Here is a 25,158-nt window from a genome sequence, read left to right on the forward strand (position 1 = left end):
GGACGTACATAAGTGGAAAAACATACCTTGCTCACGGATAGGAAGACTTAACACTGTAAAAATGTCTATTCTATCAAAAGCCATCATATATACAATCCACTTCCAATCCAAATTCCAAAGACATTTTTTAATGAGATGAAGAAACAAATCACCAACTTCGTATGGAAGGGAAAGAAGCCCCAGATAAGTAAAGCATTACTGAAAAAGAAGAACAAAGTGGGAAGATTCACTCTACCTGATTTTAGAACCTATTTTACCACCACAGTAGCCAAAACAGCCTGGTACTGGTACAACAACAGACACATAGACCAATGGAACGGAATTGAGAATCCAGATATAAATCCATCCACGTATGAGCAGCTGATATTTGACAAAGGACCAGTGTCAGTTAATTGGGAAAAAGATAGTCTTTTTAACAAATGGTGCTGGCATAACTGGATATCCATCTGCAAAAAAATGAAACAGGACCCATACCTCACACCGTGCACAAAAACTGACTCCAAATTGATCAAAGACCTAAACATAAAATCTAAAATGATAAAGATCATGGAAGAAAAAATAGGGACAACATTAGGAGCCCTAATACATGGCATAAACAGAATGCAAAACATAACTAAAAATGCCAAAGAGAAACCGAATAACTGGGAACTCCTAAAAATCAAACACCTGTGCTCATCTAAAATCTTCACCAAAAGAGTAAAAAGATCACCTACAGACTGGGAAAAAATTTTCAGCTATGACATCTCCAGCCAGCACCTGATCTCTAAAATCTACATGACTCTACTAAAACTCAACCACAAAAAGACACACAACCCAATTTAAAAATGGGCAAAGGATATGAACAGACACTTCACTAAAGAAGACATTCAGGCGGCTAACAGATACATGAGGAAATGCTCTCGATCATTAGCCATTAGAGAAATGCAAATCAAAACTACAATGAGATTCCATCTCACTCCAACAAGGCTGGAACTAATCCAAAAAACACAAAAATAAATGTTGGAGAGGCTGTGGAGAGATTGGAACACTTCTACACTGCTGGTGGGAATGTCAAATGATTCAACCACTTTGGAAATCGATTTGGCACTTCCTTTAAAAGCTAGAAATAGAACTACCATACGATCCAGCAATCCCACTCCTTGGAATATATCCTAGAGAAATAAGAGCCATTACACAAACAGATGTATACACACCCATGTTTATTGCAGCACTGTTTACAATAGCAAAAAGCTGGAAGCAACCAAGGTGCCCATCAATGGATGAATGGATAAATGAATTATGGTATATTCACACAATGGAATACTATGCATCAATAAAGAACAGTGATGAATCTGTGAAACATTTCATAACATGGAGAAACCTGGAAGGCATTGTGCTGAGTGAAATTAGTTGCAAAAGGACAAATATTGTATAAGACCACTATTTTAAGAACTTGAGAAATAGTTTAAACTGAGAAGAACACACTCTTTTGTGGTTACAAGAGGGGGGAGGGAGGGATGGTGGGAGAGGGGTATTTACTAAATAGATAGTAGACAAGAACTACTTTGGGTGAAGGGAAGGACAACACTCAACACAGGGGAGGTCAGCACAACTGGACTAAACCAATGCAAAGAAGTTTCCTGAATAAACTGAATGTTTCAAAGGTCAGCGAAGCAGGGGCAGGGGTTTGGGGACCATAGTTTCAGGGGACATCTAAGTCAATTGGCATAATAAAATCTATTAAGAAAACATTCTGCATCCCACTTTGAATAGTGGCGCCTGAGGTCTTAAATGCTAGCAAGCGGTCACCTAAGATGCATCAATGAGTCTCAACCCACCCGTATCAAAGAAGAATGAAGAACACCAAGAACACAAGATAATAACAAGCCCAAGAGACAGAAAGGGCCACATGAACCAGAGACTGCATCATCCTGAGACCAGAAGAACTAGATGGTGCCCAGCCACAACCAATGACTGCCCTGACAGGGAACACAATAGAGAGCCCCTGAGAGAGCAGGAGAACAGTGGGATGCAGACCCCAGATTCTCATAAAAAGACCAGACTTAATGGTCTGACTGAGACTGGAAGGACCCCAGTGATCATGGTCCTCAGACCTTCTCTTGACCCACTACAGGAACCATCCCTGAACCCAGCTCTTCAGAGATGAATTGGACTGGACAATGGGTTGGAGAGGGATGCTGGTGAGGCGTGAGGTACTTGGTTCGGGTGGACACTTGAGACAATGTTGGCATCTCCTGCCTGGAGGGGAGATGTGAGGGTAGAGGGGCTTAGAAGCTGGCAAAATGGTCATGAAAAGAGAGAGTGGAAGTGGGGGGGAGTAATTGGGAGTATGTAGCAAGTTGTGTATGAGTTTTTGTGTGAGAGACTGACTTGTAAACTTTCACTTAATGCACAATAAAAATTATTTAAAAAACCAAAAGTTTTTTGTTCACAAAACTCTTGGATAACTGGTTCACTAACAAAAAAATGTTGAGCACCTAATATGTTTAGTTGGCTTCCAGAAGGATACAAATACGCGTTGATTTCTGTCCTAAAGTATTTGCAGTCTAGTTGGTGCATAGGAGACAAGCATGTAGAAGGATGCATAGTGTACGAAATCGGCATCTCTCCCTACATTATCTCACAAAGCTGGTACACTCTTTTGCAACACCACTAGATTATTTGATAAACAATGTTACAGAAAATGTCATAAGACAGTTATGTGGTAATTTGCCAATTACGTTCAGAGACAATACATGCTGTACTGGCAGATGAGGAATGAATCTCAGATTTACAGTACAGGAAGTGAAATTCAAAATTCTTCCTAGAAGTCTAAAAAGAAATGAGGCTTTCTGTAGGTTTTGAATGTACCAACAGAGTTGCAGAGATGGTAAAGTGGATTTATAGCACTTTTTTTTTTAGTTATCTAGGAGATACAGGCTGAAGGAACTTGAAGACAAACGGAATATTTACGTTAAATGGGAGTGAAAGTAGAATTATTTTCCCTAGGCAACGTGACCACTGCTGCCTCATCCATCTCCCCTGTGCCCCAACAGACACACACACATAGTGTACACCTTTGAACCAGAAAGTTCACTTGATGTGGACAGAAACTGAAACGTTTAGGAAGAGCAACTAGAACAGACAGAATGGCAGAGCATTTCCAAGGCATGGGTGTAAAACAAGGGGAGCAAAAACAAGAGAGGAATGTGATTTTTTTTTAATTTTTTTTAAGGAAAGGGAAAATAAAAGTTCATGGAAGAGAAAGAAAATAACTGGAATAATAGTTGTTTTTTTTTTTTTTTTTTAATAGGCCAGCGGAGTCCCCGGGTGGTAAAAATCATTAACACACTCAGCTGCTAACCGAAGGGTTGGTGGTTTTAGTCCACCCAGAGGTACTTTAGAATAAAGGCCTGGCACACATGGGGTTGCTGTGAGTCGGAGTCAACTTGACACCACCTGGTACCAGAAAGGACCATAAAAAAAAGTAGTATCTGAGGTATAGTGGTAATGTAGAGAGGGAAATTGCAAAAGATCAGTGTAATTGTTTTCCTTTAGCTGGAATTCCTAACTCTTTGCTTCAACATTAATTTTACTTTAGGAATGACAACCTAACTGAATAGAAATTTTTAACAGGAGGAAAGAATTCATTCACTATGTAGGGAAAAACAAGTTTTTGTGTTAGCAGACAAAACCTGAATGGTAATAGTATTGCTTTGTTAAGTGGTAACTAGAGAGATTCCTTCTCTGAAATATCATTGTCAACTATGTGAGAGGTTCTTTTCCATTCATTTCCCATTAAAGTTTTATCATCAAAAACCACACAGAAACTTGATATTAATAATTACAGATTTCAGTAAGTTGTGACTAGCTGTTCCCTTAACCATGTAGCCTTAGTTTGATGGACAAGAACATGGCATAAAACTTTGTTATGATCCTATAAATTATTAAGTCATTTTTTCTATTCCTTCTGGAAAAGACAAGAGAAGCAGGCTTTTACCAGCTGATAAAATTAAACTTCATTTCATTAGTCATTATAAAACTATGCATAAGGAAGAAATAGCAACATAAAACAAAAAACACATCAAATCTTTTTAATAGGGCAGGATAGAATGCCACTGTACGTGGGAAGTCCTGAGTGAAGTTGTCCCATCCCATCTACTTGATGAAAATTAGAAAATAGAAGCAGTGTCTAGATTTAAAAAAAACCACCATGAAAAGATCGTTATTGGAACATGAAATGGATTTATTATCTAACATCAAACTAAATGTCAAGCCAAATTCAGATTATAAATATTTAATCAGTGGAAGAGGAAGCTAGCTGATGGTTCTATTTTCGAGTTCTCATATTTTATTTGAAACTAATTAGTAAAAATGAAAGAAATTCTTTCCATAATTATATTCTCAGTTTAAAATGAATTTTAGCTTTCAAGAATGCACTGTACTTAAAAAAAGTCCTTTGACTACTTGTTTATTTTAGTCCAAAGTTACTATATAACTGAAATCTATTATGACAGAATTTTCAGGACCATAAAAAGCATTTTGGATCCTTCAATCTTAAATGAGTGTTTCATAAATCAATTTGAAGGCATCAGAAAAAAGAATCTGATAGCACGAATGCTTCTGAGAAGATGCTTTATTTAGAAGAATCCTTTTCATTTCGAGTGGCAAGTCACACGGTGGAAGGAGGTGGGATATAGGCCAGCGTCACACGGTCAGGGATAGGGTGGACTGTTTTTGTCTGCATTAAGGGTCAGATTTTAAAAAAACAACTAATCAGTCTTGTATGTGGCTTTTATTCTGGTGTTTGTGGAAATAAAAATTTACCTTCATTATATTTTTTGTACAGTGATTGAAAAAATCTATTTATTGGTGTTAAAGGAGTTTACTTGGTAAAGTTATTTTTCAGAGGTGAGCTTGGTGCTTTGCAGTTATACAGACGTTATCTAAAATTATTCAGAAGCATCAAAATATGTAAGAATTATTTTAAAACTTACCAGCCACAGGAAATCTACCATTTCCTTCCCATAATCCTTCCTCTACTTCTAGGGCAGACGCTTTTGTTTTACCCTCCTGAACCACACATCCCTCTGCTGAGAATCTCACTTGGTATTTGTCTCTTACAACTTAATAGTATAGGAACTTGGGTACTCATTTCCCCTTCAAGACTGTATACTCCTTGAAGGCAGGAACTGTGTTTTGTTCATACTTATTCTTGTGTTGTTAGGAGTGTCCAATCGGTTCCAACTCATAGGACCCTATGTAAAACAGAATGAAACACTGCCCTGTCCTGTGCCATCCTCATGATCGCTGTTATGCTTGAGCCCATTATTGCACCCACTGTGTCAACCCATCTCATTGAGGGTCTTTCTCCTTTTCACTCACCCTCTACTTTACCAAGTATGATGTCCTTTTCTAGGAACTGGTCCCTCCTGATAGCATGTTCTAAGTATGTGAGACAAAATCTTACCCTCTTGCTTCTGATGAACATTATGGCTGTACTTCTTCCAAGACAGGTTTGTTTGTTCTTCTGGCCAAAACTAACCAAGCCAAATCTGTTGCCATGGGATCGATTTCAACCGATAGCAAACATAAAGGATAGTGTAGAACTGCCCCATAGGGTCTCCAAGGATCTGGTGGTGGATTTGAACTCCTGGTCTTTTGGTTAGCAGCTATATCACTTAACTACTGTACCACCAGAGCTCTGTTCTTCTGGCAGCCCACTGTATATTCAATACTCTTCACCAACACCATTATTCAAAGGCCTCGATTCTTCTTTGGTCTTTCTTATCTATTGTCCAGCTTTCACATGCATATGAGGTGACGGAAAACACTATGGCTTGGGTCAGGCACACCTTAGTCCTTAAACTGATATTCTTGCTTTTTAACACTTTAAAGAGATCTTTTGCAGCAGATTTGTCCAATGTAATGCATTGTTTGATTTCTTGACTGCTGCTTCCATGGGCGATGATTGCAGATCCAAGTAAAATGAAATCATTCACAACTTCAGTCTTTTCTCCATGTATCATAATGTTGCTTATTGGTCCAGTTGTAAGGATTTTTGTTTTCTTTATGCTGAGGTGTAATCCATACTGAAGGCTGTGGTCCCTGATCTTCATCAGCAAGTGCTTCAAGTCCTCTTGACTTTGAGCAAGCAAGGTTGTGTCATCTACATATTGCATGTTGTTAATGAGACTTCCTCCAATCCTGATGCTGCATTCTTCTTCATATATTCCAGTTTCTTGGATTATTTGTTCAGCATACAGTTAGAATAAGTATGGTGAAGCTATACAACCCTGATGCACACCTTTCTTGACTTTAAACCATGCGGTACCCCCTTGTTCTGTTGGAATGACCACCTCCTGGTCTAAGTACAGGTTCCTCATGAGCACAATTAAGTGTTCTGGAATTCCCATTCTTTGCAATGTTATCTGTAATTTGTAATGATCCACACAGTTGAATACCTTTGCATAGTCAATAAAACACAGGTAAACATCTTTTTGGTATTCTCTGCTTTCAGGAAAGATCTTTTTGACATCAGCAATGATATCTTTTGTTATACATCCTCTTCTGACTCTGCCTTGGATTTCTGGCAGTTCTCTGTCAATGTACTGCTGCAAACACTTTTAAATGATCTTCAGCAAAATTTTACTTGTGTGTGATATTAACGATATTGTTTCATAGTTTCTGCATTTGGCTGGATCGCCTTTCTTTGGAATAGGCATAAATATGGATCTCTTCCAGTTGGTTAGCCAGGTAGCTGTCTTCCAAATTTTTTGGCATAGATCAGTGAGTGCTTCCAGCACTGCATCTGTTTGTGGAAACATCTCAACTGGTATTCTGTCAATTCCTGGAGCCTTGTTTTTCACCAATGCCTTTAGTGCACATTGGACCTCTTCCTTGAGTCCAAGTTCTTGATCATATATCACCTCCTGAAATGGTTGAATGTTGACCGATTCTTATTGATACAGTGACTTTGTGTATTCCTTCCCTCTTTTTTATAATTTTTATTGCGCTTTAAGTGAAAGGTTACAAATATGTCAGTCTCTCACATAAAAACTTATATACACCTTGCTAAGTATAGAAGATATACCTTGCTACATGCTCCCAATTACTCTCCCCTATCTCCCTCCACTCTCTCTTTTCATGTCCATTTCCAGCCTCTAACCCCCTCCACCCTCTCATCTACCCTCCAGGCAGGAGATGCCAACATAGTCTCAAGTGTCCACCTGATCCAAGAAACTCACTCCTCACCAGCATCCCTCTCCAGCCCCTTGTCCAGTCCAATCCATGTCTGAAGAGCTGGCTTTGGGAATGGTTCCTGTCCTGGGCCAACAGAGGGTCTGGGGGCCATGACCACCAGGGTCCTTCCAGTCTCAGTGAGACCATTAAGTCTGGTCTTTTTATGAGAATCTGGGGTCTGCATCCCACTGTTCGCATGCTACCTCAGGGGTTCTCCCTTGTGTTCCCTGTCAGGGCAGTCATCAGTTGTAGCCAGGCACCATCTAGTTCTTCTGGTCTCAGGATGATGTAGTTTCTGGTTCATGTGGCCCTTTTTGTCTCTTGGGCTTGTAATTACCTTGTGTCCTTGGTGTTCTTCATTCTGCTTTGATACAGGTGGGTTGAGACCAATTGATGCATCTTAGACGGTTGCTTGCTAGCATTTTAGACCCCAGATGCCACTCTTCAAAGTGGGATGCAGAATGTTTTCTTAATAGATTTTATTATGCCAGTTGACTTAGATGTCCCCTGAAATCATGGTCCCCAAACTCCTGCCCCTGGTACACTGGCCTTCAAAGCATTCAGTTTATTCAGGAAGCTTTTTTGCATTGGTTTAGTCCAGTTATGCTGACCTCCCCTGTATTGAGTGTTGTCTTTCCCTTCACCTACAGCAGTTCTTATCTACCATGTAACCCGTGAATACCCCTCTCCTACCCTACCTTCCTCCCTCCTCTCGTAACCACAAAAGAATGTCTTCTTCTCAGTTTAAACTATTTCTCAAGTTCCTATAATAGCGGTCTTATACAATATTTGTCATTTTGCAACTGACTAATTTTACTCAGCATAATGCCTTCCAGGTTCCTCCATGTTATGAAATGTTTCACAGATTCATCACTGTTCTTTATTGATGCATAGTATTCCATTGTGTGAATATACCATAATTTATTTATCCATTCATCCACTGATGGGCACCTTGGTTGCTTCCAGCTTTTTGCTATTGTAAACAGTGCTGCAATGAACATGGGTGTGCATATATCTGTTTGTGGAATGGCTCTTATTTCTCTAGGATATATTCCAAGGAGTGGGATTGCTGGATCGTATGGTAGTTCTATTTCTAGCTTTTTAAGGAAGTGCCAAATCGATTTCCAAAGTGATTGTATCATTTTACATTCCACAAGGAGTGTATGTGTTCCAGTCTCTCCACAGCCTCTCCAACATTTATTATTTTGTGTTTTTTGGATTAATGCCAGCCTTGTTGGAGTGAGATGAAATCTCATTGTAGTTTTGATCTGCATTTCTCTAATGGCTAATGATCGTGAACATTTCCTCATGTATCTGTTAGCTACCTGAATGTCTTCTTTAGTGAAGTGTCTATTCATAGCCTTTGCCCATTTTTTAATTGGGTTATTTGGCTTTTTGTAGTTGAGTTTTTGCAGTATCATGTAGATTTTAGAGATCAGACGCTGATTGGAAATGTCATATATAAAAACTTTTTCTCAGTCTGTAGGTGGTCTTTTTTTTTTTTTTTTTATAATAACTTTTATTAAGCTTCAAGTGAACGTTTACAAATCCAATCAGTCTGTCACATATAAGTTTACATACATCTCACTCCCTACTCCCACTTACTCTCCCCGTCTTGAGTCAGCCCTTTCAGTCTCTCCTTTCTTGACAATTTTGCTGGCTTCCCTCTCTCTCTATCCTCCCATCCCCCCTCCAGACAAGAGTTGCCAACACAATCTCAAGTGTACACCTGATATAATTAGCTCACTCTTCATCAGCGTCTCTCTCCCACCCGCTGACCAGTCCCTTTCATGTCTGATGAGTTGTCTTCAGGGATGGTTCCTGTCCTGTGTCAACAGAAGGTCTGGAGAGCATGACCGCCGGGATTCCTCCAGTCTCAGTCAGACCATTAAGTTTGGTCTTCTTATGAGAATTTGGGGTCTGCATCCCACTGCTCTCCTGCTCCCTCAGGGGTCCTCTGCTGAGCTCCCTGTCAGGGCAGTCATCGATTGTGGCCAGGCACCAACTAGTTCTTCTGGTCTCAGGATGATGTAGGTCTCTGGTTCATGTGGCCCTTTCTGTCTCTTGGGCTCTTAGTTGTCATGTGGGCTTGGTGTTCTTCATTTTCCTTTGCTCCAGGTGGGTTGAGACCAATTGCTGCATCTTAGATGGCTGCTTGTTAGCATTTAAGACCCCAGACGCCACATTTCAAAGTGGGATGCAGAATGATTTCATAATAGAATTATTTTGCCAATTGACTTAGAAGTCCCCGCAAACCATGTTCCCCAGACCCCCGCGCTTGCTCCGCTGAGCTTTGAAGCATTCATTTTATCCTGGAAACTTCTTTGCTTTTGGTCCAGTCCAATTGAGCTGACCTTCCATGTATTGAGTGTTGTCTTTCCCTTCACCTAAAGCAGTTCTTATCTACTGATTAATCAATAAAAAACCCTCTCCCACCCTCCCTCCCTCCCCCCCTCGTAACCACAAAAGTATGTGTTCTTCTCAGGTTTACTATTTCTCAAGATCTTATAATAGTGGTCTTATACAGTATTTGTCCTTTTGCCTCTGACTCATTTCGCTCAGCATAATGCCTTCCAGGTTCCTCCATGTTATGAAATGTTTCAGAGATTCGTCACTGTTCTTTATCGATGCGTAGTATTCCATTGTGTGAATATACCACAATTTATTTACCCATTCATCCGTTGATGGACACCTTGGTTGCTTCCAACTTTTTGCTATTGTAAACAGAGCTGCAATAAACATGGGTGTGCATATATCTGTTTGTATGAAGGCTCTTGTATCTCTAGGGTATATTCCGAGGAGTGGGATTTCTGGGTTGTATTGTAGGTGGTCTTTTTACTCTTTTGGTGAAGTCTTTGGAAAAGCATAGGCGTTGGATTTTTAGGAGCTCTCAGTAATCTAGTTTTTCTTCTGCATTCTTAATAATGTTTTGTATACTGTTTATGCCATGTATTAGGGCTCCTCACATTGTCCCTATTTTTTCTTCCATGATCATTATCGTTTTAGATTTTATATTTAGGTCTTTGATCCATTTTGAGCTCATTTTTGTGCATGGAGTGAGGTATGGATCTTGTTTCATTTTTTTGCGGTTAGATATCCAGTTATGCCAGCACCATTTGTTAAAAAGACTGTCTTTTCCCCATTTAACTGTTTTGGAGCTTTTGTCAAATATCAACTGCTCATGTGTGGATGGATTTATGTTTGGATTCTCAATTCTCTTCCATTGGTCTATGTATCTGTTGTACCAGTGCCAGGCTGTTTTGACTACTGTGGCGGTATAATAGGTTCTAAAATCAGGTAAAGTAAGGCCCCCTACTTTGTTCTTCTTTTTCAGTAATGCTTTGTTTTTCCGGGGCCTCTTTCCCTTCCATATGAAGTTGGTGATTTGTTTCTCCATCTCATTAAAGAATGTTATTGGGATTTGGATGAGAATTGCATTAAACGTATAGATACCTTTTGGTAGAATAGACATTTTTATAGTGTTAAGTCTTCCTATCCATGAGCAAGGTATGTTTTTCCACTTACGTAAGTCTCCTTTGGTTTCTTGCAGAACTGTACTGCAGTTGTCTTTGTATAAGTGTTTTAAATCTCTGTTAAGATTTATTCCTAAGTATGTTATCTTCTTGGGGGCTATTGTAAATGGCATTGATTTGGTGATTTCCTCTTTGAAGTTCTTTTTGTTGGTGTAGAGGAATCCAACTGGTTTTTCTGTGTTTATCTTGTAGCCTGATACTCTGCTGAACTCTTCTATTAGTTTCAGTAGTTTTCTTGAGGATTCCTAAGGGTTTTCTGTGTATAAGATCGTGTCACCTGCAAATAGAGATACTTTGACTTCTTCCTTGCCAATCTGGATGCCCTTTATTTCTTTATCTAGCCTAATTGCTCTGGCTAGGACCTCCAACACAGTGTTGAATAAGAGCATCCTTGTCTGGTTCCCGATCTCAATGGGAATGCTTTCAGGCTCTCTTCATTTTGGGTGATGTTGGCTGTTGGTTTTGTGTAAATGCCCTTTATTATGTTGAGGAATTTTCCTTCTATTCCTGTTTTGCTGAGAGTTTTTATCATGAATAGGTGTTGGACTTTCTCAAATGCCTTTTCTGCATCAATTGATAAAATCATGCAATTCTTGTCTTTTTTTTATTTATGTGGTGCATTACATTAATTGTTTTTCTAATGTTGAACCATCCTTGCATACCTGGTATGAATCCCACTTGCTCATGGTGAATTATTTTTTTGATATGTTGTTGAATTCCATTGGCTAGAATTCTGTTGAGGATTTTTGCATCTACGTACATGGGGGATATAGGTCTATAGTTTTCTTTTTTTGTGGTGTCTTTACCTGGTTTCGGTATCAGGGATATGGTGGCTTCATAGAATGAGTTTGGTAGTATTCCGACCTTTTCTATGCCCTGAAATACCTTTAGTAGTAGTGGTGTTTACTCTTCTATGAAAGTTTGGTAGAACTCTGCAGTGAAGCCATCTGGACCAGGGCTTTTTTTTGTTGGGAGTTTTTTGATTACCTTTTCAATCTTTTCTTTCGTCATTGGCCTATTTAGTTGTTCTACCTCTGTTTGTGTTAGTTTAGGTAGGTAGTGTATTTCTAGGAATTTATCCATTTCTTCTAGGTTTTCAAATTTGTTAGAGTACAATTTTTCATAGTAATATGATATGATTCTTTTAATTTCAGTTGGGTTTGTTGTAATATCGTCCATCTCATTTCTTATTTGGGTTATTTGCTTCCTCTCCTTTTTTTCTTTTGTCAGTTTGGTCAGTGGTTTATCAATTTTGTTGATTTTTTCCAAAAAATCAGCTTTTGGTCTTGTTAATTCTTTCAACTGTTTTTCTGTTTTCTATTGCATTTAGTTCAGCTCTAATTTTTATTATTTTTTTTCTTCTGGTGCCTGTGGGTTTCTTTTGTTGTTCTCTCTCTATTTGTTCAAGTTATAGGGATAATTCTTTGATTTTGGCCCTTTCTTCATTTTGTATGTGTGCATTTCTTGATATAAATTGGCCTCTGAGCACCGCTTTTGCTGTGTCCCAAAGGTTCTGATAGGAAGTGTTTTCAGTCTCATTGGATTCTATGAATTTCTTTATTCCATCCTTAATGTCTTCTATAATCCAGTCTTTCTTGAGCAGGGTATTGTTCAGTTTCCAAGTCTATGATTTCTTTTCCCTGCTTTTCCTGTTATTGATTTCCACTTTTATGGCCTTAAGGTGAGAGAAGATGCGTTGTAATATTTCAATGTTTGGGTTTCTGCTAAGGCTTGCTTTATGACCTAATATGTGGTCTATTTTAGAGAATGTTCCTTGTGCACTAGAAAAGAAAGTATACTTGGTTGCTGTTTGGTGGAATGTTCTGTATATGTCTGCGAGATCAAGTTGGTTGATTGTGGCATTTAGATCTTCCGTGTCTTTATTGACCTTTCTGGATGTCCTGTCCTTCACCGAAAGTGGTGTGTTGAAATCTCCTATTGTTATTGTGGAGCTGTCTATCTCACTTTTCAATGCTAATAGAGTTTCTTTTATGTATCTTGCAGTCTGTCACTGGGTGCATAAATATTTAATATGGTTGTATCTTCTTGGTGTATTGTCCCTTTAATCATTATATAGTGTATTTTCTTATCCTTTATGATGGATTTAACTTTCAAGTCTATTTTGTCAGAAATTAATATTGTCACTCCTGCTCTTTCTTGATTGTTGTTTGCTTGATATATTTTTTTTCCATCCTTTGAGTTTTAGTTTATTCGTGTCTCTTAAGTCTAAGGTGTGTCTCCTGTAGGCAGCATATAGACGGATCTTGTTTTTTAATCCATTTTGCCACTCTCTGTCTCTTTATTGGTGCATTTAGTCCTTTTACATTCAGGGTAATTATGGATAGGTATGAATTTAGTGCTATCATTTTGATGTCTTTTTTTGTGTGTTATTGACAGTTTCTTTTTCCCACTTAATTTTATGCCCTGAGTAGATTATATATTGTCCTTTCTTCATATTCGTTGTTTTCGACTTTGTTTCTGCTGGGTCTCTATTTTTATCTTGTTTTTTATTTTGATGAGTAGGATAGTTTGTCTCTTTTGTGGTTACCTTAGTATTTACCCCTATTTTTCTAAAATTAAACCTTTTATTTCTTTGTATCACCGTATCTTCCTCTCCATATGGAAGGTATATGATTACATTTCTTAATCCCTCTTTATTTTTCTAATGTTGTCCTTTTGTATAATAACATTGCTGTTACCCTGTTTTGAGCTTTTTTTTTAATTTTATAATCTTGCTTTGTTTTTTTGGATTTCCCTGTCTGGGTTGACTTCTAGTTGCTCTGCCCAGTGTTCTAGTCTTGGGTTGATACCTGATATTATTGATTTTCCAACCAAAAAACTCCCTTTAGTATTTCTTATAGTTTTGGTTTGGTTTTTACGAATTCCCTAAACTTGTGTTTATCTGGAAATGTCTTAATTTCACCTTCATATTTAAGAGACAGTTTTGCTGGATATATGATTCCTGGCAGGCAATTTTTTTCCTTCAGTTTTTTAAAACGTGTCAGCCCATTGCCTTCTTGCCTGCATGGCTTCTGCCAAGCAGTCCGAGCATATTCTTATTGGCTCTCCTTTGTAGGTGACTTTTTGTTTATCCCTTGCACTCTTATAATTCTCTCTTTATCTTGGTTTTGGTAAGTTTGATTATGTGTCTTGGTGACCTTCTTTTAAGACCTACCTTATGTGGAGTTTGATGAGCATCCTGGATAGATGTCTTCTCATCTTTCACAATATCGGGGAAGTTTTCTGCCAACAAATCTTCAACAACTTTCTGTGTATTTTCTGTTATCTCTCCCTGTTCTGGTACTTCAATCACTTGTAGGTTGTTTCTCTTGATAGTCTCACATGATTGTTAAGGTTTTTTCATTTTTTTAAATTCTTTTATCTGATTTTTCATCAAGTATATTAGTGCCAAATGATTTATCTTTGAGTTCAGAAATTCTAGCTTCTACTTGCTCAATTCTGCTCCTTTGACTTTCTATTGAGTTGTCTACTTCTGTAATTTTATTGTTAATCTTCTGAATTTCTGATTGCTGTCTGTCTATGGATTTTTCCAGCTTATTAAACTTTTCATTATGTTCCTGAATAATCTTTCTAATTTCTTCAATTGCTTTATCTGCATGTTCCTTGGCTTGTTCTGCATATTGCCTCCTTTCCTTCCTGATGTCTTAAAGAGTTCTGTATATTCGACTTTTGTATTCTGGCTCTGGTAATTCCAGGAATGCACTTTCATCTAGAAGAACCCTGGATTCTTTGTTTTGAGAGCCTGTTGAGGTGACCATGGTCTGTTTCTTTATGTGACTTGATATTGACTGTTGTCTCCAAGCCATCTATAAGTTATTGTATTAGTGTATGCTTGCATACTGTGTCATAGCTTCTTACTTTGTTTTGTTTTGGTGTAACCCTATGGGTTGCTTGAGTGAGCGAGCTTGATTATTTTCACCTTTGAAGCTCTGATGTCCTGTCCCCAGATGGCTGGAGCTGTTATCCGGTGTATCAGTCTAGGAGTCCATTCAGTTTTCTTGCATGAATTCAGCTCAGGTTTCCAGCTAGCTGATCATCAAGTGTGTGGTGCAGGCTCTGTTCTATAGTCTTAGAGGGGCAGGAGTGATTGGCATATATACTGGTATCTGATTGCAGCAGGGGGCCACGCTCTGAACAAGGCAGGGGTCTGAGAACCGACCCCCAAGTGTCTGTGAGGAAAGCGCGTCCCTGTTCCCGAGCGTGCTGGTTGGTGGGTTCTGCAGACGGACCATGGGCACCCAAAGCTTTTGGTTGTAAGGACTGGGAGGTACCAGTTATCTTTGGACCCCTGTCGTGGGTGGCTGGGTGACCTGAGTGGAGCTACCAGTCCTTAGGTCCCTCATGTGGGTAGGCGACGACCTTGTTTAATAGACAAAGCAACGTCAAACATCAAATACCCACCTCTCCACCAAAAAGCTGAAATGGTTGGAGTCTGCCAACAAGGGGCTATTCTCCCGAAATAGGCCCACACAGGTCCATACAGAAGGGAAAGGTGCTCAAAGTCTACGGACGGTTTATGCCTGGACAGGAGCTGCTTCTGTCCTGAGTTCCCCTGGTTAGTGGAGCTAGCAAATATCTTTTCCCCCAAATGCTGATTTTTCCCTTCCCCAAGGCTGGGAGGATGGCTCTAGGTGCTCAACAGTGCCTATCTCAGGCCCCGGGAATTCAGCTGCTGAAGCTGGTTTGTGGGTGGGGGGTGCGTTAAAATATATGCAAGTACTTAGCTTTTGCTGTGAGTGCTGTTCTCCTCAGGTTCCGGAGGTGTGAGTAGGCTGTGCGGCTGGCTGCTTCTCCCTGAGGAAACTTCAGCCGAATGCTAGTACCAGCCCGCTGCCGCCGCTGCTCCGGAAATGGTGCCTGGGGGCTCCTCGCGATTCAGGTCTGGTAACTGCTCTTGGCTTCTAAATGGTCTCTTCCTCCCCCTGCCCCACAGTTCGTTTTCTAAGCTTTCCTTTGAAGCTCAGGGCTCCCAGCTTGTCACAAATATACTCGTTCCAGTTGTTTTTTCTGGTCTTTGTTGTAAAGAGGGCTTGCCGGGAGTGTCTTTCTATTCCGCCATCTTGCTCTTCCCTCTTCTTTTGATGCTTCCTGCATCATTTAATATTTTCCTCATAGAATCCTTCAATATTGCAACTCTAGATTGAATTTTGTCTTCAGTTTTTTTCAACTTGAGAAATGCCAAGTGTGTTCTTCCCTTTTGGTTTTCTATCTTCAGGTCTTTGCGCATGACATTATAGTACTGTCTTAGGCTGGGTTCTCTAGAGAAGCAAAACCAGTAAAGCATATAAATACATGCATATATAGATTTATATCAATGGAAAGGCTCACACAGTTGTAGAGGCTGTAACGTCTCAAGTCCATGGGCCAGGATAGGGGCTTCTCCTGTCTTACGTAGCCACAGTGGCTGGCAAACCCAAGATTGGCAGGCTGGAGAACAGGGCTGTTACAGGCTATGAAGATCTGTGAATTCCAATTCAGCAGGCAAGATGGCAGGTAAGCTGCTAGCTTAAGTCCCAAGAATCAGAGGTCAGGTAACAGGAGCCCACTGCAGGCTGCAGAATGAGCAAAAGCCCCATAACCCTGCCTGAAAGTCCACCCACACTCAATGCAGGCCACATGCCCGAGGAAACTCCCCTTCAACTGTCTACTTACAGCAGATCCCATCATGGGGGTGATCATTTATCAAATCTCAACAGAGAAGCTGCCAAAACACTGAAAATCTTGGCCTGGCCAATTTGACACACAATCTTAACCATCACAAATAGTTCGTCTTCTTGAGCAGTCCTTTGAAATCTTCTGTTCAGCTCTTTTACTTAATCATTTCTTCCTTTCAATTTAGCTACTCTACATTCAAGAGCAAGTTTCAGAATCTTTTCTGACATTCAATTTGGTCTTTTCTTTCTTTCCTGTCTTTTTAATGACCTCTTGCTTTCTTCATGTACGATGTCCTTGATGTCATTCCACACTCATCCGGTATTGGGTCATCAGTGTTCAATGCATGAAATTATTCTTGAGACAGTCTCTAAATTCAGGTGGGATATGCTCAACATTGTGTACTTTGGCTCTCGTGGATTTGTTTTAATTTTCTTCGACTTCAACTTGAACTTGCATATGAGCAATTGATGGTCTGTTATACAGTCAGCCCCTGGCCTTGTTCTGACTGATAATATTGAGCTTTTCCATTGTCTCTTTCCACAGATGTAGTTGATTTGATTCTTGTGTATTCCATCTGACAAGGTCCAATAGTCACTGTTTATGTTGTTGAAAAAAGGTATTTGCAAAGAAGAAGTTGTTGGTCTTGCAAAATTCTATCATGCAATCACTGGTGTCATTTCTATCACCAAGGCCGTATTTTCCAACTACCAATCCTTTTTCTTTGTTTCCAACTTTCAAATTCCTATCACCAGTAATTATCAACGCATCATGACTACATTTGATCAATTTCAGACTGCAGAAGTTGGTAAAAGTCTTCAATTTCTTCATCTTTGGCCTTAGTGGTTGGTGGATAAATTTGAATAATAGCCATACTAACTGGTCTTCCGTATGGATATTATCCTATCACTGACAGCATTTTACTTCAGGATAGATCTTGAAATGTTCTTTTTGATGATGAATGCAATGCCATTCCTCTTCAAGTTGTCATTCCCAGCATAGTAGACCACATGATTGTCTGATCCAAAATGGCCAATATCAGTCCATTGCAGCTCACTAAGGCCTAGGATACTGATCTTTATGCATTCCATTTCATTTTTGACAGCTTCCAACTTTCCTAGATTTATATTTTGTACATTCCATATTCTGATTATTACTGAATGTTTGCAGCTATTTCTTCTCATTTTGAGTTATGCCATATCAGTAAATGAAGGTCCCAAAAGCTTGACTCCATCCATGTCATTAAGCTCATCTCTACTTCGAGGAGGCAGCTCTTCCTGTCTTCTCTTGAGCGCCAAACGGACTCATCTTCCGACATTATCTCAATGTTCAGCTGCTATTCATAAGGTTTCATTCACCAATCTTTTCAGAAGTAGACTGCCAGGTCCTTCTTCCTAGCCTGTCTTAGTCTGAAGCTCAGCAGAAACCTCTTCACCAAGGGTGACCTTGTTGGTATGTGAAATACTGGTGCCAAAGCTCCCAGTATCACAGCAACATGCAAGCTACCACAGTCTGACAAACTGACAGACACGTGTTCAAATCCGTATACCCTAAATGCTTAGCGTCATCGCCTGTACATAATTGGTAAGCAGTATTTATCAAGTAGATAACTGCTTCTCTTAATGTATTGCAGGTAACCTAGAAGACACCTACTCCGTTCAACAAGTGGCACCTGAGACATTTATCCTGGGCTGTAGAACTGAAAGGAAATATATGAATGGATTTTGAACTGCAGTTTTTAAACATTTTGAGACTACTGGGAAAATAAATTTTTCTCCGACACCATACATATAGGTAAAAGTTGCTTCTGATTCAGCTGAGAAAAATGCAGACCATCAAAAAACAGCAGGCACTGCTCGAAACTAGTAGCAATGTAGACGAGATGATAGTATTTAATTCTGCTTGAACTGAAGTATCTGAAGACTTGACGACATGGGAAGACCCACTACTAAATGAAGGAAGTCTGAGGAAAAACAAATCTTCAGCACGCTGGAGAAAGTGAGAGTTCATTCTTGATGAAAACATAGATGCTGTGTCCTGGGAAAAAAGGAGGAAAATAACAAAGCTGCCAAAATATCTCGTGAGGAATGTTGACTGAATGACCTGGTTTTAGAGAACTAATTGCACTGGGAAAAGAAAATTCCGCTTTAAAAGCTGAACTGTTTTTGCTAAAATTAAAGTTTGGTTTAATTAGCTCCATAGCATATGCTCAGAGATTCAGAAACTCAGTAATTCTACAGCTGTGTTCTTTCAAGAGTATCCATCTTCCAAATCTAACATTAGTTCGTTTGTGGATGAATACGAACGCTCGGTGGTGGCAAGCAGCTGTATTTCTGTCATTAAGCACTCTCCACAGAACTCTCTGTCCGACGTTTCAGAGGTGTCCTCCGTAGAACTCACTCAGGAGAGTCCTGTTCAGAATAGCTGCAGAAGTCCTGAAGACAAATTCCAGATCGTGAAACCAGAGCCAGTGGAGCTGGAGAACTATTCAAGAGAGCCAAGAGATGACAGAGGCTCCGATCCGACATCCATCTATCAAAACTACATAGGAAATTCTTTTCCTGGCTACTCACACTCTCCACCTCCATTACAAGTCAATTGCTCCTCCAGTAACTCTCCAAGAACATTGGAGACCGATGATGCAATGGTAAGAAAGTTACCTGATGGACAAGATGAATAGTAGGTTCCCAAGGGCCCAGTCCACTCTCCAGTTGAACTTGAATCTGGGCATGTAACAATGGCTGAAATTCCAGAAGTGAATTCCTCTGCATTGCCACCCAAGCTTCTGATCAAAGCCAAAGCCATGCAGATAAAAGCAGAAGCATTACTCAGAGGAGGGTGAGAATGGTTACACAACTTGAAGTATGTAATTAGTGTCACTAAATTGTACATATAGAAGCTGTTGAATTGGTGTATGTTTTGCTGTGAATATTCTGAACAACAAAATAAATAAAATTTAGAAAAAAATAGTATCACGGAAAAAAATTATTAAAAAAAAAAGAAGAGTTAAACTAATAGCCAATTTCAGTCTTCTGATGCTAAACGGCAATGGATAAGTAGCCATAAATGTTGATTAAAATGTCACACCTGTCTTAAGTGTAATTTAAGAATGAGAGTAAGTAGAAACATTATCCGACAAAAAAAAAAGTAGAAGCATCAGATAGTGAATTTGATGCCATGCAAAAACTGTTCTCCCCTATTAACATGATACTGAAAAGATGTTTTGAACTTGAAAAGCATAAAGCCCCAAATATGGCCCATTCTGGTCTCACTCTTTCTCTGTGCAGCTCACTAACTTCTAAGATTGGATTCTCAAATCAGAACACTGGCATCAAAAACAACTCAGTGGCAAGACCCAGAATAGTTTCAAATCTGAAGTGGTTGGAATTAAAGACAGTGTCTACAAAGCTTCTGGCCTAGAGGTTTTGTATTTGAAGCAGCGGTACCAAATATACCTGCAGAGGTTGCCTCACTTAAGAGACAACCAAGCAACAGGTCTCTGCTTCAGGCTCTGGGTAAACTACTACTGAATGATGTCTGTTTAGGAAGATGTCATTTGCAATTGATGAGTATTTTTGTATTAAGCTGAATTTCCACTGGACCTGTGATGTCATTTCACCACAATGTTCATATGTTGTCTGTTTGACGTCTTTTTGTGCCAAGTCACTATGAAGATTAGATTGTGTTATCAATATCACTAGGGCTCATGATATAAAGTCCATACAAAGGCTGTATATATTGAACAGTATTTTTGTTGTTCTATAAATGTTACCAGTTTGAATAAAGGATCAGTGGCAACACAGAACTTCTGTGCAACTGCCCTTAATCTTATAGAAAAAGCAATTTAAGCTACCAAAATAGATATTAAGGAATTCTACATTTTACTTATTTGGGGGAGTTATCTCTGCTAAACATAAGAAAACTGAAGTGTAAATTCAACAAATAATTTGTTATTCCTCTAGTTTGGGCAGGTTATAGTAAGTTTTTTTTTTTTCCCCCAAAACCTTCCAAAGAAAGAAACAATATAACAATGAATTTTCTTGTATTTGAGACTAATTTATTAAATTTCTCTCCATTGTATCGTTTTATTTTCAAGTCGATTTTCTCCATACATTTTTTTTTTTTTAAGTAGAGAAATCCAAGTTGACTGACGAACATCCTTTAGTAATCTTTTAATCCTGACACGTCGATGTGGATACTACTTTTCTGCCAAGGGAAACTACCATCTGAAGGAGTAAGAAGCACTGCAAGGAAAGCAAAAAGCAGGAAAACGGGTTTGTGTGCCTGGAAGCCTCCGGGCTTGACGGTCTCCGTCCAAAATGACATTTTCAAATAGTGCCCCAGCATGAATTGTTGACTGAATGCCCCGGATTTCCGTTTCATTTATTAACCCTCCCTGCCTTCTGGTGGCACAGTGAAGAGCAAAGGGGACAAAGGATTTGGACGAGAGTTCCAAACAACAGGACAATGCAAATGTTAAGTCTCCTTATTACCTCCTCCTCTGTAAGTCCGGAGTCACAGCACTAAACTGCCGCGAAGCGTTGTATAAGTGGGTCTTAATCATGTAACGCTTCAAGTACAAACCATCCTTGATGTCTTCATCCAGATACAAGACAACACCTTTCTCACCTCTTTTCCTCTCCTATTGTTGCTGCCTCTTTGGCTTACTGAAAATGTAGTGTACTTTCTGTGCAATGGTTAGAGAGAGACAGAAGGAAAGAAACCCGCGGAGTCAGGTTTAACCTCTGAGTGCTGACTGCTTGTAGAAGGGCGGAGGGAAGACAGTTCCTCTGAGGTCCGACTGGCCATCCTGCCCGCTTCCAGCTCTGCAGTCCCCGCGGCTGAGCCGGTCTCCACAGCGAGGCGAGGCCCGCTGCTGACTCGGTCTCCACGCGGGAAGGCGAGGCCCGCGGCTGAGCCGGTCTCCACGCGGGAAGGCGGGGCCCGCGGCTAATCCGGTGTCCACGCGGGAAGGCAAGGCCCGCGGCTGAGTCGGGCTCCACAGGGAGGCGAGGCCCGCGGCTGAGTCGGTCTCCACGCGGGAAGGCGAAGCCCGCGGCTGAGCCGGTGTCCACGCGGGAAGGCGAGACCCGCGGCTGAGTCGGTCGCCACAGGAAGGCGAGGCCCGCGGCTGAGTCGGTCACGACAGGAACGCGAGGCCCGCGGCTGATCCGGTGTCCACAGGGAGGCGAGGCCCGCGGCTAAGTCGGTCTCCACAGGGAGGCGAGGCCCGCGGCTAAGTCGGTCTCCACGCGGGAAGGCGAGGCCCGCGGCTGAGCCGGTGTCCACGCGGGAAGGCGAGGCCCGCGGCTGAGCCGGTGTCCACGCGGGAAGGCGGGGCCCGCGGCTGAGCCGGTCTCCACAGGGAGGCGAGGCCCGCGGCTAAGTCGGTCTCCACCCGGGAAGGCGAGGCCCGCGGCTGAGCCGGTGTCCACGCGGGAAGGCGAGGCCCGCGGCTGAGCCGGTGTCCACGCGGGAAGGCGGGGCCCGCGGCTGAGCCGGTCGCCACAGGGAGGCGAGGCCCGCGGCTGAGTCGGTCTCCACGCGGGAAGGCGAGGCCTGCGGCTGAGCCGGTGTCCACGCGGGAAGGCGAGGCCCGCGGCTGAGCCGGTGTCCACGCGGGAAGGCGGGGCCCGCGGCTGAGCCGGTCTCCATAGGGAGGCGAGGCCCGCGGCTAAGTCGGTCTCCACGCGGGAAGGCGAGGCCCGCGGCTGAGCCGGTGTCCACGCGGGAAGGCGGGGCCCGCGGCTGAGCCGGTCTCCCCAGGAACGCGAGGCCCGCGGCTGAGCCGGTGTCCACGCGGGAAGGCGAGGCCCGCGGCTGAGCCGGTCTCCACGCGGGAAGGCGAGGCCCGCGGCTGAGCCGGTCTCCCCAGGAACGCGAGGCCCGCGGCTGAGCCGGTGTCCACGCGGGAAGGCGAGGCCCGCGGCTGAGCCGGTCTCCACAGGGAGGCGAGGCCCGCGGCTGAGTCGGTCTCCACAGGGAGGCGAGGCCCGCGGCTGAGCCGGTCTCCACGCGGGAAGGCGAGGCCCGCGGCTGAGCCGGTCTCCCCAGGAACGCGAGGCCCGCGGCTGAGCCGGTGTCCACGCGGGAAGGCGAGGCCCGCGGCTGAGCCGGTCTCCACAGGGAGGCGAGGCCCGCGGCTGAGCCGGTCTCCACAGGGAGGCGAGGCCCGCGGCTGAGCCGGTGTCCACGCGGGAAGGCGAGGCCCGCGGCTGAGCCGGTCGCCACAGGCAGGCGAGGCCCGCGGCTGAGCCGGTCTCCCCAGGAAGGCTAGGCCAGCGGCTGAATCGGTCGCCACAGGAACGCGAGGCCCGCGGCTGAATCGGTCGCCACAGGAAGGCGAGGCCCGCGGCTGAGCCGGTCTCCACACCGGAAGGTGAGAGCAGCCGGGGGAGGAGACAGGCGAGCGCGGAGGAGACAGCCAGCCGGGGGAGGAGACTGGCGAGCCGGAAGGGCGCCGGCCAATCGGAGCGCACCCTGCAACCGACCAATCGCGGGCCGTCCTGCCCGGCAAATCTGCCCGGGGCTGCGGGGCGCGGGGCGGCGGGTTGCACTTCGGAGCGCCCTCCTGGACGCCGCGGGGCTGCGGAGCCGCGCTGAGAAGCCGGGGCGCTCCAGGCGGCCCAGCCTGCGGCCCGGCCCCGTGACTACACGGAAGCCTGCGTCGGGCTGGAGGTGTGTGCCCGGCGCGCACACGTGTCTGGAGCCCGGGCGTGGGCGTGGGCGTGGGCTGTGCGGGCACGTGTCGTGGGAGTGGCCCCGGGCGCGGCAGCTCCGCGGACGCCCGGTTGCTGTGACATTTGTCTCCTGGAGCCCACCTTCCTCCCAGCACCAGGAGGGAACCTAAGAAGTTTAACGTGGCTGGGACTGAGCAGATTAAGGGAGTGGAGCAGCGGCTGGCCGGCGAGGGCGGGGACTGCAGGTGCTGCGGGCATGGGGAGCCAGCCGTTTGCATTTGAGAAAGACGGGCGTAACAAAGGTGGCCCCGAAATGTCTCCGGAGCCGGCCTGGGCAGGGAGGAGCCCTGAGTAAGTGGCGCTGGGCTGAGCTCGGACAGTCTGTTGACGAGAGGGATGCTGGCAGTTAGGAAAGCGAGGAGGAAACTCAGGATGGGGACTCTCTGCTCCCCGAACCCCAGCGGGACAAAGACATCATCGGAGGTCTGCAATGCCGACTGGATGGCCTCGCTTCCCTCTCACCTCCACAACGTCCCCCTTTCCAATCTGGCAATACCAGGTATTCTTCTCTTCCTCCTTGTTCCTACTGTTTAGTTCTGCCATCTTAGCGTTGTTAATGGGCTGGGCTGCTTTTCTCTTGTGCTAAGAAAATAATTGTCATTGACCTTAACGAAACCCCTTCTTATTTCCAAACCAAAAGCTTAATATTGAAGCAGCTCTTTTGAAGAGATTTAAATACACTGCATCATTGGCAAAGGGGACTCATGAGAATGGAAGCACCGCTGTTTTATTTTTTTACTTGATAGTCTCATTCTAAGACTGTTATCTTGTAATGTTGGGGCCAGTGCATGTGATGGGTGCATTTACTTGAACCACTTAAGGAGAGATCAAGGGTAAGTGAATAAAAAAATCATTAACAATTTTAGATCTAAATCAAAGTTAAAACAAAAAAATATTTCCTTTCTGACTTGTCTGACCTCATATGTTGGAAAAAGAAACAAAAAACAGACGGGCAATAGAGAATAGTCTCAGAACCAGGACTGAGTGTGAAGGCATATTTTTGTTGCTGGGAAAGCCAGAAATAGAGAATGCAAGCACTCATCACAGGCAGTCATTGGGTGCAATGAGGTGGTGATGTTTGAAGCTTTGTCTGTATACACACAGGCACACTGCAGCCTTGAAAGGCACTTCTGCTCCAACCACTATCTCGGCCAGACGTTTTATACCTTGATAGCACTCTTATTCGATGTGTTAAATGTGCCCTTTTCCTTCCACTCAAATACTGGTTAAAGCATGAATTCTAGGAAAGGAAGTTTGGGCTACAGTGATCTTGCCCTAGCATGCTGGACAAAACACTCCTCAGAGCAGGGGACCCATTACTGCCAGTCATGTGTCTCACCTGGAGGCGTAACGATTGAAGATAGCCCAGAGATTACCAGGCAAACTCCCAGGCATTCCCTGTACTAGTCTGCCGTTTTGCTGGCTGAAAAGATGACCTCATGCAACCCCAGATCTTTGCTTTCTATGCATGAGGAAGAGGGGCACTGGCTTCCAATGCAGGTTTTTCCTTTCTTCTTTTTTGGAGATCTTCCAGGTGCATTGTCCCCATGGGCCCTGGTTGCTTTTAAGCAAGGAAAGGGCTGCTGAATTTCTTTATGGTTATGACTACTTGTGTTTTATTAGCTGTTGGCTACAGCTTGCTGGGTAATGCCCGATGGCTATGCTTCAGAACAGGTCTTTTTCGTGTTTAGTTGACACCTGTGGAGTCATCACAAAAATGATGCACAGGCCACCTTTCACATTAGTCATTTGTCTTCAGGCTTTGCTATGGAATTTTTATTGTGGATTGGTATGGCAGCTAGCATGTGTTTGCAAATAGAATGTCATCTTAGGCAGGCCCTATATGGCTCTCTCCTGGGCATGTTCAGTGTAGGTTGGGGCTTCCTCTTTTCTTTCTGTGCTTTGGACGGCTTAGACTGTAACAGCAGCTCTGCCAGTGGCTTGGCTGTGTATTCTGACTCTGTGACTCCAGAAAGTAGCTGGGCATTTTT

The 25,158-nt window shown here is 42.9% G+C and overlaps 1 protein-coding gene and 1 pseudogene across 1 annotated transcript in view; both read left to right on the forward strand.

Annotated features, from left to right (window-relative positions):
- The first annotated feature begins 18,225 nt into the window (after positions 1-18,225).
- LOC126057400 (nuclear factor interleukin-3-regulated protein-like) lies at positions 18,226-21,381 on the forward strand (annotated as a pseudogene).
- A 1,584-nt stretch (positions 21,382-22,965) lies between these two features.
- PLCXD2 (phosphatidylinositol specific phospholipase C X domain containing 2) overlaps positions 22,966-25,158 on the forward strand; it is an 86,535-nt gene continuing 84,342 nt past the window's right edge. The window contains exon 1 of the mRNA XM_049875756.1: positions 22,966-23,666. Within this exon, the coding sequence (XP_049731713.1) occupies positions 23,504-23,666 (163 nt within the window). The 5' untranslated portion in view covers positions 22,966-23,503. The remainder of the gene's footprint in view (positions 23,667-25,158) is intronic.

The sequence above is a fragment of the Elephas maximus genome, chromosome 1 (genome assembly GCF_024166365.1).
Source record: "Elephas maximus indicus isolate mEleMax1 chromosome 1, mEleMax1 primary haplotype, whole genome shotgun sequence".
NCBI classification, from domain to species: Eukaryota; Metazoa; Chordata; class Mammalia; order Proboscidea; family Elephantidae; genus Elephas; species Elephas maximus.